Source organism: Salvelinus alpinus, chromosome 23 (assembly GCF_045679555.1).
Source record: "Salvelinus alpinus chromosome 23, SLU_Salpinus.1, whole genome shotgun sequence".
Taxonomy (NCBI): domain Eukaryota; kingdom Metazoa; phylum Chordata; class Actinopteri; order Salmoniformes; family Salmonidae; genus Salvelinus; species Salvelinus alpinus.
In genome coordinates, this window is record NC_092108.1 from 23,272,958 (window position 1) to 23,295,736 (window position 22,779).

At 40.5% G+C, this 22,779-nt stretch overlaps 1 protein-coding gene across 1 annotated transcript in view; it reads right to left on the reverse strand.

Moving 5' to 3' along the window:
• The window catches only part of LOC139550599 (gamma-1-syntrophin-like), a 37,125-nt gene that overhangs the window by 12,013 nt on the left and 2,333 nt on the right, over window positions 1-22,779 (reverse strand). Inside the window, exons 2-12 of the mRNA XM_071361582.1 lie at window positions 12,830-13,136; window positions 11,220-11,274; window positions 8,929-9,063; window positions 8,615-8,671; window positions 8,343-8,400; window positions 8,207-8,250; window positions 7,958-7,999; window positions 7,538-7,640; window positions 7,125-7,207; window positions 6,614-6,744; window positions 4,867-4,996 (exon numbers count right to left, since the gene is read on the reverse strand). Of these exons, the coding sequence (XP_071217683.1) occupies window positions 4,867-4,996; window positions 6,614-6,744; window positions 7,125-7,207; window positions 7,538-7,640; window positions 7,958-7,999; window positions 8,207-8,250; window positions 8,343-8,400; window positions 8,615-8,671; window positions 8,929-9,063; window positions 11,220-11,246 (810 nt within the window). The 5' untranslated portion in view covers window positions 11,247-11,274; window positions 12,830-13,136. The remainder of the gene's footprint in view (window positions 1-4,866; window positions 4,997-6,613; window positions 6,745-7,124; window positions 7,208-7,537; window positions 7,641-7,957; window positions 8,000-8,206; window positions 8,251-8,342; window positions 8,401-8,614; window positions 8,672-8,928; window positions 9,064-11,219; window positions 11,275-12,829; window positions 13,137-22,779) is intronic.

Sequence of the window (22,779 nt, forward strand, 5' to 3'; positions counted from 1 at the left end):
CAGTTTTTCTCCGTTCCTGACATTTAATCCTAGTAAAATTCCCTGTCTTAGGTCAGTTAGGATCACCACTTATTTTAAGAATGTAAAATGTCAGAATAATAGTAGAGAGAATGATTTCTTTCAGATTTGATTTCTTTCATCACATTCCCAGTGGGTCAGAAGTTTACATACACTCAATTAGTATTTGGTAGCATTGCCTTTAAATTGTTTAACTTGGTTCAAATGTTTTGGGTAGCCTCCCACAAGCTTTCCTCCATAAGTTGGGGGAATTTTGGCCCATTCCTGCTGATAGATCTGGAGTAACTGAGTCAGGTTTGTAGGACTCCTTGCTCGCACACGCTTTTTCAGTTCTGCCCACAAATTCTCTCTAGGATTGAGGTCAGGGCTTTGTGATGGCCACTCCAATACCTTGACTTTGTTGTCCTTAAGCCATTTTGCCACAACTTTGGAAGTATGCTTGGGGTCATTGTCCATTTGGAAGACCCATTTGCGACCAAGCTTTGACTTCCTGACTGATGTCTTGAGATGTTGCTTCAATATATCCACATAATTTTCCTACCTCATGATGCCATCTATTTTGTGAAGTGCACCAGTCCCACCTGCAGCAAAGCACCCCCACAACATGATGCTGCCACCCCTGTGCTTCACGGTTGGGATGGTGTTCTTCGGCTTGCAAGCCTCCCCCTTTTTCCTCCAAACATAACGATGGTCATTATGGCCTAACAGTTCTATTTTTGTTTCATCAGACCAGAGGACATTTCTCCAAAAAGTACAATCTTTGTCCCCATGTGCAGTTGCAAACCGTAGTCTGTCTTATCAGTAGTATCAGGAAATCAGTATTTTTGGACACCGATTTGGCCGATTAAAAAAATATATATAATAATATATATTTTTTTACACCTTTATTTAACTAGGCAAGTCAGTTAAGAACACATTCTTATTTTCAATGACGGCCTAGGAACGGTGGGTTAACTGCCTAGTTCAGGGGGAGAACGACAGATTTTTACCATGTCAGCTCGGGGATTCAATCTTGCAACCTTACGGTTAACTAGTCCAACGCTCTAACCACCTGCCTCTCATTGCACTCCACGAGGAGTCTGCCTGTTATGGGAATGCAGTAAGAAGCCAAGGTAAGTTGCTAGCTAGCATTAAACTTATCTTATAAAAAACAATCAATCAATCATTCATAATCACTCGTTAACTACACATGGTTGATGATATTACTAGTTTATCTAGCGTGTCCTGCGTTGCATATAATCGATGCGGTGCACATTCGCGAAAAAGGTACCTAACCATAAACATCAATGCCTTTCTTAAAATCAATACACAAGTATATATTTTTAAACCTGCATATTTAGTTAATATTGCCTGCTAACATGAATTTCTTTGTGTCACTTCTCTTGCAACAGAGTCAGGGTATATGCAGCAGTTTGGGCTGCCTGGCTCGTTGCGAACTCTGTGAAGACTATTTCTTCCTAACAAAGACAGCCAACTTCGCCAAACGGGGGATGATTTAACAAAAGCGCATTTGCGAAAAAAGCACAATCGTTGCACGACTGTCCCTAACCATAAACATCAATGCCTTTCTTAAAATCAATACACAGAAGTATATATTTTTAAACCTGCATATTTAGCTAAAAGAAATCCAGGTTAGCAGGCAATATTAACCAGGTGAAATTGTGTCACTTCTCTTGCGTTCACTGCACGCAGAGTCAGGGTATATGCAACAGTTTGGGCCGCCTGGCTCGTTGCGAACTAATTTGCCAGAATTTTACGTAATTATGACATAACATTGAAGGTTGTGCAATGTAACAGGAATATTTAGGCTTATGGATGCCACCCGTTAGATAAAATACGGAACGGTTCCGTATTTCACTGAAATAATAAATGTTTTGTTTTCGAGATGATAGTTTCCGGATTCGACCATATTAATGACCTAAGGCTCGTATTTCTGTGTGCTATTATGTTGTAATTAAGTCTATGATTTGATAGAGCAGTCTGACTGAGCGATGATAGGCACCAGCAGGCTCGTAAGCATTCATTCAAACAGCACTTCCGTGTGTTTTGCCAGCAGCTCTGCTGTTAATGACTTCAAGCCTATCAACTCCTGAGATTAGGCTGGTGTAACCGATGTGAAATGGCTAGCTAGTTAGGTGAACCTTCCCCTCAGTCTGAGGTTTATAAAAAAATTGGCAAATTTGTTGAAAAAAACAAACTGAAACAATACCTTATTTACATAATCATTTAGACCCTTTGTTATGAGCCTCAAAATTGAGCTCAGGTGCATCCTTTTTCCATTGATCATCATTGAGATGTTTCTACAACTTGATGCGAGTCCACCTGTGGTAAATTCAATTGATTAGACATGATTTGGAAAGGCACACACCTGTCTATATAAGTTCCCAGAGTTGGCAGTGCATGTCAGAGCAGAAACCAAGCCATGAAGTGGAAGGAATTGTCCGTAGAGCCCCGAGACAGGATTATGTTGAGGCACAGATCTGGGGAAGGGAACCAAAACATTTCTGCAACATTGAAGGTTCCCAAGAACACAGTGGCCTCCATCATTCTTAAATGGAAGAAGTTTGGAACCATTAAGACTCTTCCTAGAGCTGGCCCGCCTGGCCAAACTGAGCAATCGGGGGAGAATGGTCTTGGTCAGGGATGTGACCAAGAACCTGATGGTCACTCTGACAGAGCACCAGAGTTCCTCTGTGGAGATGGGCGAACCTTCCAGAAGGACAACCATCTCTGCAGCACCCCACCAATCAGGCCTTTATGGTAGAATGGTCAGACGGAAACCACTCTTCAGTAAAAGGCACATGACAGCCTGCTTGGTGTTTCCCAAAAGGCACCTAAAAAAGTCTCAGAACATTCAAAATAAGATTCTCTGGTCTGATAAAACCAAGATTGAACTCTTTGGCCTGAATGCCAAGCGTCATATCTGGAGGAAACATGGCACCATCCCTACGGTGAAGCATGGTGTGGCGATGTTTTTCATCTGCAGGGACCGGGAGATTAGTCAGGATCAATGGAAAGATGAACGGATCAAAGTACAGAGAGATCCTTGATGAAAACCTGCTCTAGAGCACGCGGGACCTCAGACCGGGCCGAAGGTTCACCTTCAAATAGGACAACGACCCCAAGCACACAGCCAAGAAAATGCAGAGCCAAGAAAATGCAGGAGTGGCTTCGGGACAAGTCTCTAAATAGCTTTGAGCGGCCCAGCCAGAACCCGGACTTGAACACGATCGAACATTTCTGGTGAGACCTGGAAATAGCTGTGCAGTGACGCTGCCCATCCAACCTGACATAGCTTGAGCGGATATGCACAGAAGAATGGGAGAAACTCCCCAAATACAGGTGTGCCAAGCTTATAGCGTCCTACCCAAGAAGACTCAAGGCTGTAATCGCTGCCAAAGGTGCATCAACAAAGTACTGAGTAAAGGGCCTGATTACTTATGTAAATGTCATATTTCATTCTTTATTTTTTTTATTGTTGATAACATTTCTTAAACCCCATTTTGGCTTTGGCATTATGGGGTATTGTGTGTAGATTGATGAACATTTTTTAAATAAATTAATAATTTTTAGAATAAGGCTGTAACAGTAACAAAATGTGGAAAAAGTCAAGGGGTCTGAAAACTTTCTGAATGCACCGTAATCATATCTGGGTAACAACCTCTTTCATGCATCTTGGTACAGTAAGAGATGAGCGAGGTGGCGGCAGCCAGAAAACACTCTCTTCCACACAGTACAGTATTGACAGTGACTCATCATTATTATGCTCAATGTGACCCCTCACTTATTCCACTCCACATTCGCCCCCTAGAGACGCTGGTCTCTCTCACACTGCCCTCAGGCTGCATTATATTTACATTTCTCAGAGGTTGCTAATACTATGCTAGGTGTTGAGATGCTCTTTACTAGCTACATTCCTAACCCCTCTCTCAGCAGTGCTCCAACCACCCACCTAGTCCAGAATGAAGATTTATCTGAGTGGGACTTAGCGTTAGCGAGCGACAGCCAGGCTAGCTTTTAGCTCTACTTCCTGACCTGGTCTTTGCCAGGTCCACTTAATCATTAAACACTAATGGCCAACATGTTATACATTTGGAAAAATCAACTGTGCTGCTAAGAGATAGCAACACTAAAAAACAAAACGTATATTTGCTTTCTGTCTGGAGGATACAAATTGAGGATGGTCCATGCAGTAAGATACAGAACTGCCTTCCCCTGTTTGTTGAGCACTATCCATCTGGAAGTAACACAAAGCACTAACTTGTTTAACACATCCAGCCAGAGAAAGATTTTTCAAAGACATTCAAAGAGAGAAATGGAGCATAGTATACAGTCGCTACCTCCTGAGTTACTTTTAATTTGCTTACCACCTCTCGGGATGATTATTATTACATAATGCATTATTATGAATTATAGCTAATACAAGTATATTGGTTAGCATGGGGGGTGTAAGTGTGTGTAGTAACTGCCTCCAAGCACCAACACTGATATTGTGACTTACGTCTCTAAGAATGTGGATGTTTCATGCCCCATAGCATGAAAAGACATTCATAAGTATATGACTTATATGATACATCTGACACATTTAATGATAGTTAGCTGTGTGAAACCTTAATGAAAATTGACAAGATCATAAACTGTTATAGGTTAACTACTGTGTGTAGATACTCAATCACCTTAACAGCCATGCTTAATCCATATGAGTGTAGTAATACAGTGTTCTATTACATTTTTCATCAAAATCGAACCCGTGGCTGTTTAAGACTATGGAAAATCGACCTAAAATCTAATCTATCTTACTCATGTTTTTGCCTAAGAAGCACATCAATTTAGTTTGATTGTACTCACATTGTGCTTGGTGAGAGCTGATATATTGGCTGCTATTGCTTGGAGCCAATCTAGGCAGTCTTCAGCAGTGGGGCACGTGATAACCCCACTGCAAACCCCATCCACAGCTATGACTTGAAATGCATGTTTCCTTTAGAAATCAGAATCAGACAAATATACTTTTTAGTAGTGGTTGGCACCAATTCAGTATGGTATTAACATCGATATCAATATGAACAAGGCATATCTCAAAATTGTTTCATCCTTAGTCAGGCAAACAGCTTGTCTGTCCATATATTAATCATAACCCATGCCCTCTCAATTTCTATTCAAGAGAAATAAGTAACAGCCAAGCAAGCTTTGCAGCAAATGGAGGAATCACTGTCTTATAGTGCCTTTGGAAAGTATTCAGACCCCTTGACTTTTTCCACATTTTGTTACGCTACAGCCTTATTCTAAAATGGATTAAATAAAACTATTTTATCAGCAACCTACACACTATACCCCATTATGACAAAGCGAAAACAAGTTTTTAGACATTTGTGCACATTTATTAAAAACAAAAAACAGAAATACCTTATTTACATAAGTATTCAGACCCTTTGCTATGAGACTCGAAATTGAGCTCAGGTGCATCCTGTTTCCATTGATCATCCTTGAGATGTTTCTACAACTTGATTTGAGTCCACCTGTGGTAAATTCAATTAATTGTACATGATTTGGAAAGGCACACGCCTGTCTATATAAGGTCTCACAGTTGACAGTACATGTCAGAGCAGAAACCAAGCCATGAGGTCAAAGGAATTGTCCGTAGAGCTCCAAGACTGGATTGTGTCAAGGCACACATCTGGGGAAGGGTACCAAAACACTTCTGCAGCATTGAAGGTACTCCACCATTCCATCATTCTTAAATGGAAGAAGTTTGGATCCACCAAGACTGTTCCTAGAGCTGGCTGCCCGGCCAAACTGAGCAATCAGAGGAGAACAGCCTTGGTCAAGTAGGTGACCCAGAACCCGATGGTCACTCTGACAGAGCTCCAGAGTTCCTCTGTGGAGATGGGAGAACCTTCCAGAAGGACAACCATCTCTTCAGCACTCCACCAATCAGGCCTTTATGGTAGAGTGGCCAGACGGAAGCCCTATGGTGAAGCATGGTGTGGGGATGTTTTTCAGTGGCAGGGACTGGGAGACTAGTCAGGATTGAGGCAAAGATTAACGGAGCAAAGTACAGAGAGATCCTTGATGAAAACCTGCTCCGGAGCACTCAGGACCTCAGGCTGGGGCGAAGGTTCACCTTCCAACAGGAAAACGACCCTAAGCACACAGCCACGACAACACAGAAGTGGCTTCGGGACAAGTCTCTGAATGTCCTTGAGTGGCCCAGCCAGAGCCCGGACTTGAACCAGATCGAACAACTCTGGAGAGACCTGAAAATAGCTGTGCAGGAAACCAAGTTTTGCATTGTTATTATGTGGTATTGTGTGTAGATTTATGAGCGGGAAAAAAAAGTCAAGGGGTCTGAATACTTTCCGAAGGCACTGTACCTGCCAGTGGCTGACCTCTCCATCTGAATAGTCTCAAGGTATTTACAGGAGACAAGTCATCCTAACACCTAGCCCCCAAAGTCCCTCGCCAGCAGACCCCTCTCAAATAGACGAGGCACAGGGGCCACTGAACCTTCAGCAGTAGTGACAGAGAATGGCCCCTGGCTGTGTTTTGACAACAAACATTCCCCGGTCCCCCGGCCGCAGCCCAGCGCTGAGCTTACCTGCAGACGTCAGAGCCCGGGATGTGCTGTGACAGACGGGAGTGGAGGAGAGGAATAAGGCGCAGGTCCACCCATCTCTTCTCCCAGCGGAGCCCAGGGGACGTGGGCCAAGATGAGCAGGACAGTGAGTCCTAGAGGGGTTTATACACACAGAAAGAAGAGAACACCTCTTAGTTTAGTTCTTCATATAGTATCTCCCATGGTTTTTCTAATACGTCAATAGCCCAGGCCTGTTCATGATTCATACAGGTAGATGTAGATGCAGCAGAAGCTGTATATGTGCAAGCCATAGTTCAACTACTGAATAAGTCGTTTTTTCCTCTGGCCCAGAGAAAGAGTGAGAAAGAGTTAGAGCACCCTGACTGTCACCATCTGCCTGTGAATGCCACTGCGGAATAACAACAGCCTACTGGCATTGTTACAAGAGTTGCAGAGAGACAGATATGGCTGAGAGTTGTACAGAAAGGAGATCAGTCTCAAAGTGGGGTGGGTTAAGAATGCTAAACTGTACCGTATTGTTAGGATGGTAGTTCAGGTGTAAGCCACTGTCGCACAGAGGGGAGGACGTTCCACTGCTCTGGTCACTTGGAACACCTGGGAGGAGAATGACATTCAGAAGTTATTTATTCAGTCATTTGGAAGTCATATCATATCTTCTTTAGCCTTGGTACAATATCCAGAACTTTTATGTCTAGCTCTATTTCAGGTAAAACTATATTCAAATCAACTTTTCTTTCCAGCTCTTTTTCAGAGATAATTATACTAGAGACAAATAATAGCCAACGCACGAATCATCATATAATCCATGTGTAGATGGAGTTTTTTTCTCCAATCTTGTTTTATTTTCTCTCATCATATCCTTACTGAAAATAACATACAATTTCAGCTCTTATATTTCTTTGGAGGTTTCTAAGATGCACGTACATGTGCAGTCTTCACAGAGGGGCAGTTTCAGAAAAGCAGGTGTCTTCTTCAAGAAAGACACAGTCAGAGTGACTTCCTCTCCTGCATTTCGCAAAACCTGTACCTGTAAAGAAAAATTTGGTGAATTTACAATACTGCCATAGGACTTCTAAGTCTGTTACTCATTTCAACCACGTATTTGGATGATGGATGTTGTACAAATTCCCTTCTTAGAACAAGTAGATTAGATATCGGCTAAAAACCTGGGAGATTTATGCAGCTTCACACATTTGGGAGGTTGATACACACAAATTGGAAAAGGCGTAAAACTCATCTTACATGTCCCAAAGATAAGGTCCAAAAAGTTAAACAAGATAAAGTGGTGTTACAAGTGTTTGCAGCTTCAGGGAAATATAAAATATTAAGTTGGCAGCTGCTTACCGCTTCCTCGTGGCGATAGCTTCGAACATTTATTCCATTTATCTAAAAACAAACAGTCTTATTGTTAGTAACAATAATATCCAATCCATTAAATGTATGATTTGAGGTGGCTCAGTGAACTAATATTTCATATTGTGATCCATCCGCAAAGTGTGAAGGAGTTGGAATTTGATCAGACATACCTGTAGTACAAATACTGAATAACCCAAGACAGAAGAAACTGTCAAAATACTCATCACCATCCCTTACCTGGAGGATCCCATCTCCAATAAACAGCAGCCCAGACAGTTCAGCTGCAGACAATATATTATATATTATTACGTTTGGGTAAATAAACCACGATTCATAACTCATAGTGAAATGGAAACAAAAAAAGAAAGCTTACCTTTTTGCTCTTTTGATATTTTTGATATCACAACAGGGATTTTGTGTTCTGCGCCTCCCTAGGGGGTGAATTATATAGTTATGTAGTTTGTTGCACAAACATTTGAAGGAAAGAAACAGAGAAAAAAAGAGAAAAACTCTTCCCCAATACGATACTCCATTAGTCTACTGTTGATATATCAATTGTGGCTTTAAAAGATCAATGGCATTAGGTAACAGTAAATTCAATGATAGAATGGCAGAAATGGACTAATCAATGGAGATCTAAATGACCTTAATGCTCAAGCCAAAACCTCCAATCGTCTGTCTTCTGATCGTTACAGTTCTCTCCTACAAGGAATCAGATGGAATAAAGAGGTGTTTATTGTGGACATACTTACGAGTATAAAAGTTTACCGTAGATAATACAAGTATAACAAAGCTGACAAAGGAAAGGCCCATTTTAAAAGGTATTTTCTCTCCAGTCATGCTCACACTTCACTCTCATGGTTCCAAATGTATCGTCTGCCCGACCTTATATTTTTTTCTCGTAATTGAAACATCCTTTCCCAAGGTATTTAATTTGACAGGCAGGGCAGGTTACTTACACTGGAATAAAATGGTTCTCCTGACACGCAGATGACATCTTGCTCTTGAATGGTCAGAATGTCTTTAGCCAAGTGCAGTCGAATATTGAAAGGCTCCTCGTTACCATCTTGCAGCAGATAAACCCCAGTCTTTGTCTGCAAAGTAAATCAAAGTGGGAAAATTATGTATCGTTCTTCTTTGTCCAAATTAACTGGCCATGAAATTAAATAAAATGAAAATGTCATCAAATTGTAAAGACATTGGAGAGACTTGTGACAGAGTGACATGTATGATAATGATAATTCTTCTTAGCCTGTTAATTTCAAGATGGTGACATGTAAAACAATGCCCCATACATTATGTGAATTCCACTCTCAGAAAGCTAGTAACCAAGAAACCATTTCAATTACATTGTATCTAATAGGTTTCGAAAAGAGTTATCATTATTCATGATCACTTCAGGGAAATCTTTTTTCCACTAGTGTTTATATTGCATACATCTTCAATATTATGTTGCAATTATGTTTGATAATAGGAGACAGTAGAAATATAGTTACGCTAATTAGGTTAGTTCTCAGTAAATAATTTTCACTAATTAGTTTGAATTACATGTGTTTTCTATGCACTGTGCTATAACATTAATCAGAATAAAATATATTGTTGTCTTGGCTCTGAAAATAAAAATCCTTATTTGACAATTTTCCAAAACCAGATAACTGCAACGATACGCCTCTTAATCACAGGCAACAGAAAAAAATAATTTACAATCATCTAATTCAATAAATCTCCAATTAAATAATCAATCTTCATTTTGTCTATCCATCTAAGGTCTTGTGGAATTAAAAGGTTTGAATAAATTATGCTCAGTCACCAGATATGCATTTCTCAGAAAGGAATGAGAGAAATCATCATCGTATCCCGTGATCCATTTAAAACAAGCTGATCTGCATACATTTGCATTCTGTATAGCCAATTCCCCACCAACTAATTGGAATGCCTGTCCTGTCCTTGAAACTACGGTTAAGTCTAAATAATAAAAACACCTTCACCTGACATGATTCCATGATTTAGGTGCTCCCGAGTGGCGTAGTGGTCTAAGGCACTGCATCTCAGTGCAAAAGCCGTCACTACAGACACCCTGGTTTGATTCCAGGCTGTATCACAACCGCCCGTGATTGGGAGTCCCATAGGGCGGTTCACAATTGGCCCAGCGTCATCTGTGTTTGGCCAGTGTAGGCCGTCATTGTGTAGGTGTAGGTCGTCATTGTAAATAAGAATTTGTTCTTAACTGACTTGCCTAGTTAAATAAAGGTTAATCGTTTTTATTTTAATTATTCATGTAAAGCCAAGCACACCAATGTCACTAAGCATCCTTGATGACAAACGCAGTAGTGTCACTAAAGGATACCTGGTAGGTGACATGGTAGGTATGGCAACTCAAAGAATTACATTTACTTGTACTGTACCTAGCTCTGTGTAAAGAAACCATAAAAAAATCAGCCGGGTGTGTATTAATATCAACAGCAACATCTCAATGTGAAAGTGTTTTTACAGTGAGTTGCCTTGCACACTATATCCATGGCTAGTTCAATATCACCATTATGGTGTGTGTATGTCTCACACGTGTGAGTTTGTGTGTGCGCGTGCGTGTGTCTCATGAGAGAGAGAGAGAGAGAGAGAGAGAGAGAGAGAGAGAGAGAGAGAGAGAGAGAGAGAGAGAGAGAGAGGGAGGGAGGGAGAGAGGGAGAGGGAGGGAGGGAGGGAGGGAGGGAGGGAGGGAGGGAGGGAGGCAGAGTCATTCTCGTTAGCCGAGCTGAATCCGTGCTACGATGCTGATATATCTATCACTGGGTAGATCAGAAGCAGCCTCTACTCTTGTCTCTCTCTCTCTGCTCAGCTGAGCATTGTTTGACCTGCTGTAGAGCATGTATGTAATTACCCTTATCTCTGATCCCATCTTGTGTTTCATCATTACCTTCTCATCCTAATCCTCTCCATCTTTATCTAGCTACATCATCAACTCCAGTCAGACACTGTCGTCTGTGTACATTCACAATTTACACCACAGGCGGTTGGCACCAGGTATGCAACAAGGACAGTCACATTTTCATCTACCTAAGCCAATCATGCATTGTAGAGATATGATAATTCAATGACACTTGTTGTGGTGCAAAGGTTAACATGTGTGAGCAGTTGAGTACGCTGTCAAGTAAAAAGACAAAATGCTATTTGCCATAGCAGACCAATTTGCTCCAATTATCTTTGCAAAATGCTGAGGGATTGAAATCTATTCAACTGAAATTGTACCTACCTCTTCATTTGAAGTCCTGAAATCCATGTGCTATGGTACAGTGAGGGAATCTGCCCTGGAAAAAGACAGAAGAGGAAATTAAATTGAATTAGCTTCCTGAACAAAATACCTAGCAGTTAGTCAGTGACATGGTTCTGCTCACTTGTAGTAATAACACAGAATACCTAGCAGTTAGTCAGTGACATGGTTCTTCTCACTTGTAGTAATAACACAGAATACCTAGCAGTTAGTCAGTGACATGGTTCTTCTCACTTGTAGTAATAACACAGAATACCTAGCAGTTAGTCAGTGACATGGTTATTCTCACTTGTAGTAATAACACAGATTACCTAGGAGTTTGTCAGTGACATGGTTCTTCTCACTTGTAGTAATAACACAGAATACCTAGCAGTTAGTCAGTGACATGGTTCTTCTCACGTGTAGTAATAACACAGAATACCTAGCAGTTAGTCAGTGACATGGTTCTTCTCACTTGTAGTAATAACACAGATTACCTAGGAGTTTGTCAGTGACATGGTTCTTCTCACTTGTAGTAATAACACAGAATACCTAGCAGTTAGTCAGTGACATGGTTCTTCTCACTTGTAGTAATAACACAGATTACCTAGGAGTTAGTCAGTGACATGGTTCTTCTCACTTGTAGTAATAACACAGAATACCTAGCAGTTAGTCAGTGACATGGTTCTTCTCACTTGTAGTAATAACACAGATTACCTAGGAGTTAGTCAGTGACATGGTTCTTCTCACTTGTAGTAATAACACAGAATACCTAGCAGTTAGTCAGTGACATGGTTCTTCTCACTTGTAGTAATAACACAGATTACCTAGCAGTTAGTCAGTGACATGGTTCTTCTCACTTGTAGTAATAACACAGATTACCTAGGAGTTAGTCAGTGACATGGTTATTCTCACTTGTAGTAATAACATAGATTACCTAGCAGTTAGTCAGTGACATGGTTCTTCTTTAGTTAAATAAAGGTAAAAAAATAAATAAATACAAATTCTCACTTGTAGTAATAACACAGATTACTCAAGTACTGTGATTGTGCACCACTTAATATAAACACAAAACCCACTAGCATGGTCTGCCTATTTTCTGTCATGTCATCCTTGTGGGACCAGCAATATCAATCCAGAGTAATAGATTTTCATTTTAATTTCACTTCTTTCAAGCAGAATCCTGTTCAGAACTAATCAGGGGGGAAACCAGAGACCATTAAATGTCTATGAATAATTCATAAACTGAAGGTGGGAACCTAAGTATTTATCCTGATAAATGTTTCAATATGGAATCTATTGCTCCCGTCACCTGACTGACTGTGTTACCCTATCTGTTACGGAGTTACAGCAGGGCAAATCATTGAAGCTTTTGAAAACAAGTATCAGATGAAGGAGTAGTACAGTTCTGTTCTGTAGTAGTAATATAGGTTGTTTGGAACAGAGCAATAAATAAATGGCTCTGGTTTGGGATGAGGATAGATATAGAACATATGCTTCCCTTGACCTCAACTTTGTAGTGACAAAAACTGCTGTCCTTGAGAAGGAAATAGTTACACTATAACAACATTGTGCTTGAGGGGTATATGTTGCAGTATATATTCAAGGCTCACCTCAGTAGAAAGGCCCCCGGCTCTTCGTCTGTAGAGGTCTAGCCATGAAGCAGGCAGGTGAGGACTGATCCTACCCGTGGCAGATGAGCTTCCCTGGGCATGGCTGTGGGGGGACGCATGCCCTCCCCTGGAGCTGGTGGCAAAGCCTTGCCTGCGGTGAGCTTGGTGTTGGCTCTGGGCAGTGGCTGACCTGGTGTATGTGCTGCCACAGTTCCAGGTTGTTGTGGCCAAGGTGCTGTCCCAACAGTGGTTACGGAGGGTTTCCGATGGTGGACTCAGGAGCAGTTCCACTCAGGTCCAGAATGAGCTGAGTTGAGATCAAAACATAACATTCGTTTGTTTGTGAGGTAGTGGGAACTAGACCATGAGGATATAAAGGGCTAATGCCAACAAATTATGGCACAACAGTAACAGCCCATACCACTTTAACCAGATGCAATGATGTTTCATATTTACAGAGCTCCCAATCATCGCACAGAAATATTTCCCAGTGCAAAAAGACTGATGACTTGACAGAATAACTCTGGGTGTGATGGTTTTCAAACCAGTTTATGGGAAGGTACAGAGGCAATTTGTTTGACAAGTGCAGAGGGTGAATTTCAGAGAGCAGTTTGTTACAAAACGGTGAAAAGTCTCAACTGCTGCAGGTTGAAGGCACCTGTGGGTCCAAAAATATAAATACCTAACGGCAATTAACCCGTATTCTTCAGTGTCCTTGTTGTTTGTATGCCAAGCACAAACGTTTCTGCCAAGGTGTTTTGTTGTGTTGCAATTGAAACCTCAGGAGAATTTATTCTCGTTAGTGCGCATTTGTTGACACGATATCACATATCTGTGAAGCTGTACTGGCAAGCTGCCTCTGTGATCATTGTTTTAAGATACCTTTTCAACTCACTTTTCATTCACATTTGAAACTATACATCATCATGTTAAGGAAATCTTTTCTCTCTGCATCCAAGAGTATGCTAAAATACATTTTTAAAAACCTTTATTTAAAACACTCGTGGCATTCCATCTGGAGCCTGCCAACTCATTGAGTGATGTATTCTGACGCCATTTTAGACCTTCTTTAAAAATGAATGTCTACATCTGTCCTAAAATGTGCATCTAAAAAAGGAAATGTTTCATATACTGTATGCAGCCTGGCTGTTTGAAGACGAATGCAGGCCTGCTACCAGCAGGGGCCCTCGAGAACATACTGACAAATGCAAGCAGTTCACTTCACTGCCAGAATCCCAGTCAGATAGACTGAGCTGAACCTTTTGTACAATTTAAGTTGAGTCAGCGCAACTCACAGGCACGTCATCAGATATTTTCCCCAAATCACTGCACAGTGTTTCTCAAATAGCACTCCTGGCTCTGACACAATAGCAGTAGAAAGTTAGCGTTGAGTAGAGAGGAGTAGTTTTGCTTAATTTGCTTGGAAGGTGTTGGCTGATAGAGACATTGCCTTGCCTAGGACCTGAAGACAGCAGGTGTCGGCCCTCGAGGAAGAGACCAGCCATTTATTCTACCTGTTACATTGGTACCGTGACCTGAATTTTAGGGAGGTGACTATAGTAGCTAGAGGCTTAAGCTTTAGGGCTCGATTCAATACGTATCGCAGAAGATCTGTGGTATAGCGTGACAGATATGTAAAGGCAATGTTACCCATGCTCGCGGAGACTGCATTCACCGTAAATGCTGCATATGTCGGCTCAATCGAAAATTACCTTGAAATGACAATCTCACCATACCACAGATCTGACGTGATACGGATACGGACTGAGCCCTTAGTAGTCTTATGTAACCAGACGAGTGTGCCTCTGGATATGGAGTATACCCCAACATACTGTGCATTTACACCTATCTGTAAAGTCTGGTATGTGAGATTAAAGCTTTTAGCAAAGACAGCTTTGCCTTAGATTCAATGCACTAATGACCCAGGCGAAATTCCCATTATTGTTGATTAGTTGAAATGAACACATAGGTTCAGGAGGAAAAATTCAATCAATCAGATGACCGGATCAATTTACAACTCTGCCTACCCTTCTGCCTACACAGTATATAAACAGTGACATACATCACAATGGTGTGCTGGCTGACTTCTGCATCCCACCTCCAGCAACGCCCATCTCCCTTCCTTCTTCTCTCTTGGCGGATTCTTCCATAGAGATAATATGAGATGAAAACTACTAGATATTCTCTATGAGTTCTTCTCTACCTCGGTCCTTGATCTGGAGCCAAACCGACCAGAGGCCGTATCCAAACCAAAGTAACTACAGTATTTTCAATGTCTCAACCATATGGCCATACCTGCACAGTCATCAGAAAAATGGGATAATAACCAAATGCACAAATTTGGTTCATGTGGAAAAATGAACTTAAATGAATTGGTGACAAAACAACCATGAGTAGTCCTATGAAACAGTGAGCTGACTCTCCAATTAAATAGTTGAAGTCTATCTCATTGCATTCCATAGCCCTTACCATGAGGTTTCATTATAATAAATAGTGTTTATGTTCTTATCCTGTCTGTGCTCGATTTCTCCTGATAGTTTTTGCATGACAGAAAGAATAAGAAAAACAAGTCAACAGTGCTTGATCGTCGCTCTCCAAAGGCTAACCTCAGAAAGCAACCAATTATTTTCTCAGTATTTACAGAGGAGCTGTCAGATTCAAGAGCACCCTAATTAGTGTACTGTTTTCAAATGCTCCTTACAGTAGGCCTATGCATGGTTGTGATTGTGTGTGTGTCTGTGTGTGTGTGTGTGTGGCTTTTGTATATTCTGCTAGGTCCTGAGTCCTTGTCTACTATTTTGCATCATTTGAAAAAGGGACTGTCAAACTGCTCCCCGCATTACCCCCGTAACTTTCTTCATTCTGTCAAGTATATAGGGAGAGGAAGAGATTGCTATTACTTCTTGCGATTTTTAAGTAAACTAATACCTGAGCCACAACAGTATGTGTGCTCAATCTCTCTATACCAGTATGGTCAGTGCTATTACGCTAGCTCTATACCAGTATGGTCAGTGCTATTACGCTAGCTCTATACCAGTATGGTCAGTGCTATTACGCTAGCTCTATACCAGTATGGTCAGTGCTATTACGCTAGCTCTATACCAGATCCATTCAGCAGTGAGAGTGAGGGAGCAGAGGTAAATTAGTGACAGACACATTTATGGACCCGCTTCCTGACCTTCCTGATTGTGATGAATGGTTCTTGGCATGGCATAGCCTACAACTATCAAGTGGGTGCCAACTTAAATCCAACTGGAGCATTTCACAAACTGGTGCTGGCCCATTATAGCACTGAATATCCAGGAATGGTTCATTATGACCAAATGGTGTTGTGTGAATATACGGTTAATTTATAGCTTCAATATGTGTTTAAAACTATAATGTTGAACTCATGGATTGTCGGTGCTTGTGTCCATGGCTCTGTTTATGAATTTGAGAGTGTTGGTTACGTTTCCCCAGCCCCATCTCTCAGATTTATACCAAACCAAGTGGTGGGGCTAAAACACAAACTCCAGATTGTGGCTTTAAAGAGGGGTACATTTTGTTTAGAGTTCAAGCGTTTACCATCTGGTGGGTTTCATATACTTTTCTCCAGTGAGTTTCTTAATTAAAATGAATAAATTGTCCCATTAACAACACAGGATAATATGCTAACATATAAGCCAATGGCTTGAGTGAAGTGAAGCAAATAATCGGACATTGTTGTCTCAATTAACATTAACGCATTAATTTAACTCATAGGTATTCATGCACATTACAGTGCCTCTTATAATAGATAGTTCATTCCCCCTAATTCATTTTTAAAAATGAGAATAACATGAAGTACAACATGAAATTCAAGTAGCAGCCATTAGCAGTGTAACAAGTCAGTCCTACATGAGAGGGGGGGGGGATATCATGCTGTGAGGATACACAAATATGAAAGATGAATAACCTAAGTGCATTGCAGTGAGCATCGGCCTGATAGAAACAGCTTTGCACTGTCAGATGACGTAGCCTATTATTTTCTGAAATAAAGGACTGTATCTATGGGGGGAAATTAAATCAGCAAAAAACTTGAAATGCTAAGGGACATGGTTGTGCACGAAAAGCAATTTGTTTGACAAGTGACAAATTTGTCAAATGGGGGTATACTGTCTGAAGGATGTACAGCACATTACCAGAAATAATGGTCTTATAATAGCCTACATTTAATGTACGTCATAGGGGAAAATAAGAAACTTCTCATTTTAGTTTGAGCTAAATCTGACAGAACTCTAATTCTGTACATTTATACCTCCCAGATGAATTGTGTAATTATGTGGAGTTGTTCCCAAATAGTACTCCTAGACATTTTGCAATTTCATGAATGATTTGAAAACATATATCACAAATGAAGCAATGAACAATCAACAAACAATGCATCAAGACTCTGTATGGCATTTACCTGGCGTCTAATATATAACTGACACCCTTGCCCTTTAAGGAAAATTATGAAGTCACAACCTACTATCTGTAATAAGCAAATAACATCATAACTTGAGCCAATGTGCTGTACGTGCTCTAATTAAACAATGTGCATTTTAACTCATTCCCACATTGATATTACACAATTAATAACACCACTGGGCTAACATCAGCTGAAATCAATCTCTATTTTTGAGTTGCAATACAGTACAAAAGTAATTAAGAAACAAACATAGCACTATTAGTGTTGTGTGTTTTGAGCTATGAGAGTTCGTGAGGATTGACTAATTTACTCATCGCTCTGCGCTGCCTGGGCTAGAGGACTAACGATTTTATATTTATACAACAGCGACTCTGTAGCAAACAGAGAGAGGTAAAACTCGGAGGTACACTGACTGACAGACTGACTGAAGCATCTACAGTAAAATCTGTTTGTGTTATTGTTTATTCATCACACAAACCATTATACAGTTGAAGTTGAACGTTTACATACACTTAGGTTGGAATCATTAAAACTCATTTTCCAACCACTCCACACATTTCTTGCTAATAAACTATAGTTTTGGGAAGTCGGTTAGGACATCTACTTTGTGCATGACACAAGTCATTTTTCCAACAATTGTTTACAGACAGATTATTTCACTTAAAATTCACTGTGCCACAATTCCAGTGGGTCAGAAGTTTACATACACTAAGTTGACTGTGCCTTTAAACAGCTTGGAAAATTCCAGAAAATGATGTCATGGCTTTAGAAGCTTCTGATAGGCTAATTGACATCATTTTAGTCAATTGGAGGTGTACCTGTGGATGTATTTCAAGGCCTACCTTCAAACTCAGTGCCTCTGTGCTTGACATCATGGGAAAATCAAAAGAAATCAGCCAAGACGTCAGAAAAAGAATTGTGGACCTCCACAAGTCTGGTTCATCCTTGGGAACAATTTCCAAACGCCTGAAGGTACCACGTTCATCTGTACAAACAATAGTAAGCAAGTATAAACACCATGGGACCACACATCCGTCATACCGCACAGGAAGGAGATGCGTTCTGTCTCCTAGAGATGAACGTACTTTGATGCAAAAAGTGCAAATCAATCCCAGAACAACAGCAAAGGACCTTGTGAAGATGCTGGAAGAAACAGGTACAAAAGTATCTATATCCACAGTAAAACGAGTCCTATATCGACATAACCTGAAAGGCCGCTCAGCAAGGAAGAAGTCACTGCTCCAAAACCGCCATAAAAAAGCCAAACTACGGTTTGCAACTGCACATGGGGACAAAGATCGTACTTTTTTGAGAAATGTCCTCTGGTCTGATGAAACAAAAATAGAACTGTTAGGCCATAATGAACATTGTTATGTTTGGAGGAAAAAGGGGGAGGCTTGCAAGCCGAAGAACACCATCCCAACCGTGAAGCACGGGGGTGGCAGCATCCAGGAGCGGTTCTGGGGGGCAGGGGGGCCAGTGCCCCTGTGACAACAATTTTGGACCCCCTTGTGGCCCCCCTAAATGTGGAGTATGAAATAATTTTTACATAACTAATTTTTGCTATCGTTCTTTTTTTACATCCGTTATTAGACAGTGGCAACGCGGAACACTAATGATTATAAACATGGTCTTTTGCCTGCTAATGCCTGCAATGCAGTGAAGAAAACGATGACAACAATAATGTAACTGGCCCCTCTAACAGTACAACTGGCCCCAGCTTGGCCCCCCCAGTTGAAATGGTCTAGAACCGCCACTGGCAGCATCATGTTGTCGGGGTGCTTTGCTGCAGGTGGGACTGGTGCACTTCACAAAATAGATGGCATCATGAGGTAGGAAAATTATTTGGAAGTATTGAAGCAACATCTCAAGACATCAGTCAGGAAGTTAAAGCTTGGTCGCAAATGGGTCCTCCAAATGGACAATGACCCCAAGCATACTTCCAAAGTTGTAGCAAAATGGCTTAAGGACAACAAAGTCAAGGTATTGGAGTGGCCATCACAAAGCCCTGACCTCAATCCTAGAGAGAATTTGTGGGCAGAACTGAAAAAGCGTGTGAAGCAAGGAGACCTACAAACCTGACTCAGTTACACCAGCTCTGTCAGGGGGAATGGGCCAAAATTCACCCAACTTATTGTGGGAAGCTTGTGGATGGCTACCCGAAACGTTTGACCAAAGTTCAACAATTTAAAGGCAATGCTACCAAATACTAATTGAGTGTATGTAAACTTCTGACCCACTGGGAATGTGATGAAAGAAATAAAAGCTGAAATAAATAATTCTCTCTACTATTATTCTGACATTTCACATTCTTAAAATAAATTGGTGATCCTAACTGACCTAAGACAGGGACTTTTTACGAGGATTAAATGTCAGGAATTGTGAAAAACTGAGTTGAAATGTATTTGGCTAAGGTGTATGTAAACTTCCGACTTCAACTGTAGCATACGTTCTCAGTAAAACCAGTCAACATCTGGGACAATTCATACGGATGGATGGTCGACCGAATCGGCCCCCCAGAGAAATATGAGGTGTGATAGTCTTCCTCTTTCCCATGCTCAGCTCTGGAACTGCAGTAAATTGGGATGAAGATGACCAAGGCCACAACCTCACCTTACATTTTACATTTACATTTTAGTTATTTAGCAGACGCTCTCATCCAGAGAGACTTACAGCCTCTCCTTGACATATAGCCTCTCTTTACCCTCTACATTTTTCCTTCAGAGGCAGCAGCCATAGCTAAAGGGCAACATCAGGATCAGTGCTTCTAATTTGTCTTTTCACAGTGGAATTGGCTTTCATTCAGGGACCGACTACCGCATTTGGGAACCTGGGGCAACAATCTTTTTTTACATGTTTTTTTTTTCTTCAGATTTCCTTTTGTGAAAATAGCTAACTTTCTGCATTTCAACACATTTGTTAAACATTTAGCAGTTGTATAATGCTATTCTACACATTTTGTCATGACGCTAAGATAAAATATTGCAGTTTAAAAGCTAATTTCCTGCAATTCTACACTTTTTTACCATGGGTCAGAGAGAAAAATGTGCTGCTTTATTGCTCATCGCATGCTATTGTTCACATTTTGCCATGAGGCTGAGAGAACATTTAGCAGTTTTAACATTTTACTTATAACTTTCAAAGGTAACATTGATGCACCCAAAAGGCCAAGTTGATATTGTAAACCAACATTTGTGAATCAAATGTTAAAGAGATGATAATGGTGGTAGTATTGCCAGTAGTAGGCTAATCAAATAATATCTGTAGTAAGCCTAATAATGGTAATAGCACAGTTTCTAAACCCAGAGGCGCAACATCGCAAGACTTCCGTTAACACTTGTGAAGCAGACTCAACGTACCAGGCCAGGGTTTGAGGTTTGAGAAGTCAATGAGAGAAGTGAAAAATTCCTCCTTAGTTGTTAATTTTCTCGATTTCTAAAGGGACAACCTACGTAGATTCAAGCCAATGTCTTAAGTAACTGAACATGTTTTTACTCCAACCTCGAAAGTGACAAACTTACATTTCTGTCAAAAACTACTTTATATCAAAGGAGTGCTTTTGATTTGACGGCAGATGCGCAATTCTGCGCGATTACATGTTTTTGCGCATTAGCTTAGCTAGCCAATGTCACCATGACATCGCCTACAATCATTTTCAAGGATTTCTACTGGAGAAGCAGCTTCTGCCTATCTTCAAACTGTACTGTCTTTGGTAATAGTGTCAGTATAGGTGTTTTGCAAAAATGGACATAAGAAACCATACCAAGATTGGATTGGGTGTGCTTAATTAACAATGCTTTATGTCAGGGATCATCAACTATAGTAGATTCAGCTGATTTTTTCTTGAAGGGATGGCCAGAGGGCAAGAACATAATTACAAATCAATTGTAGACTGCAAATTGACTGCAAGAATCCCAAACAGATATAATATTTGACAAAAACATTTATACGATCACATACTGTATATCTCTCTATTAAACGTGGGAAAACTTTGGAACAGATTTCCAAAATTAAAATCATTTGGAGCTATATTTGCTGGTGTTTTACAGTCTTTTATGTCCAACAATGGGTGGCCAAATAAAATCACCCGCGTACCACCAGTTGGGGAACCCTGCTTTATGTTATGTGCATGTGTTAATCTATCATACTCCTTCCAACTTCATGGTATACAATGTGGCACTGTAGGTAGGAGAGAGCTAGTCATAGTGTAGGCTGTTTGACACCTTGTCACAGGACCTTATTGGCCAATTTCCCTCAAGCCTGATTTTCTTGACAAAGACATTCTTAACTTGACCTACAGATCTTTGATTTATGGTATTAGCTGTATGGGGTAGAGGGGGTATATTCGGAACATAAACATGTCAATGATATGTCACCACCTTTGCATTTAATAGAAACTGGGATCTGCCTCAATACATCAACTAGATTGCTACATTTGACCATTGACCTGCACTGCTCAATACTCCTTTCACAAGAATTTGTAACAATTACAGAATATTGATGATAAAGCCTTGATACAGCCCTAATAGGTGTAGCTGTTAGGCTCATTGAGCTCAGCGGGCAGCATACCTTGAATACTACTTATGAGAGAGTGACGATCAAATCTAGGATCTTAACATCCACTTCAAAGCCAATGGATAGTAACAAGACACAGTGGGTATCATAAGTATTCATCCCCTTGGATTTCTTCACATTTAATTATGTTACAAAGTGGGATTAAATTTGATTAAATTGTCATTTTTTTGTCAATGATCTACACAATATACTCTAACATTTCCATTTTTTAAAAGATTAATGAAAGACAAAACAGTAATATACCTTTATTAGACAAGTATTCCCCCCCCCCCGCTTTTCACACCTGGATTGTGCAATATTTGCCCATTATTCTTTTCAAAAATCTTCAAGCTCTGTCAAGGTGTTGGGAATCATGGCTAGACAGCAATTTTCAAGTCTTGCCATAGATTGTCAAGCAGATTTAAGTCAAAACTGTAACTTGGCCACTCAGGAACATTCATTGTCTTCTAGGTAAGCAACTTCAGTGTAGATTTGACTTGTGTTGTAGGTTATTGTCCTGCTGAAAGGTGAATTCCTCTCCCAGTGTCTGCTGTAAAGACTGAAACAGTTTTTCCTCTAGGATTTTGCCTGTGATTAGAGCCATTCCGTTTATTTTTATCTGGAAAAACTCCACCGTCTTTGCCGACGTCAAGCATACAAATACCATGATGCAGGCACCACTATTCTTGAAATTAAGGAGGTAGTTACTCAGAGATGTGTTCTGTTGGATTTGCCACAAACATAAGGTTTTGCATTTAGGCCAAAAATGTTATTCCTTTCCCGTGTTTTTTTGCAGTAGTACTTTAGTGCCTTGTTGCATACAGGATGCATGTTTTGGAATATTTGTATTCTGTATATCTGTTTTCTTCTTTTCACTCTGTCATTTAGGTCATTATTGTGGAGTCACTACAATGTTGGTCCAACCTCAGTATTCTCCCATCACAGTCAATGAACTCTGTAGCTGTTT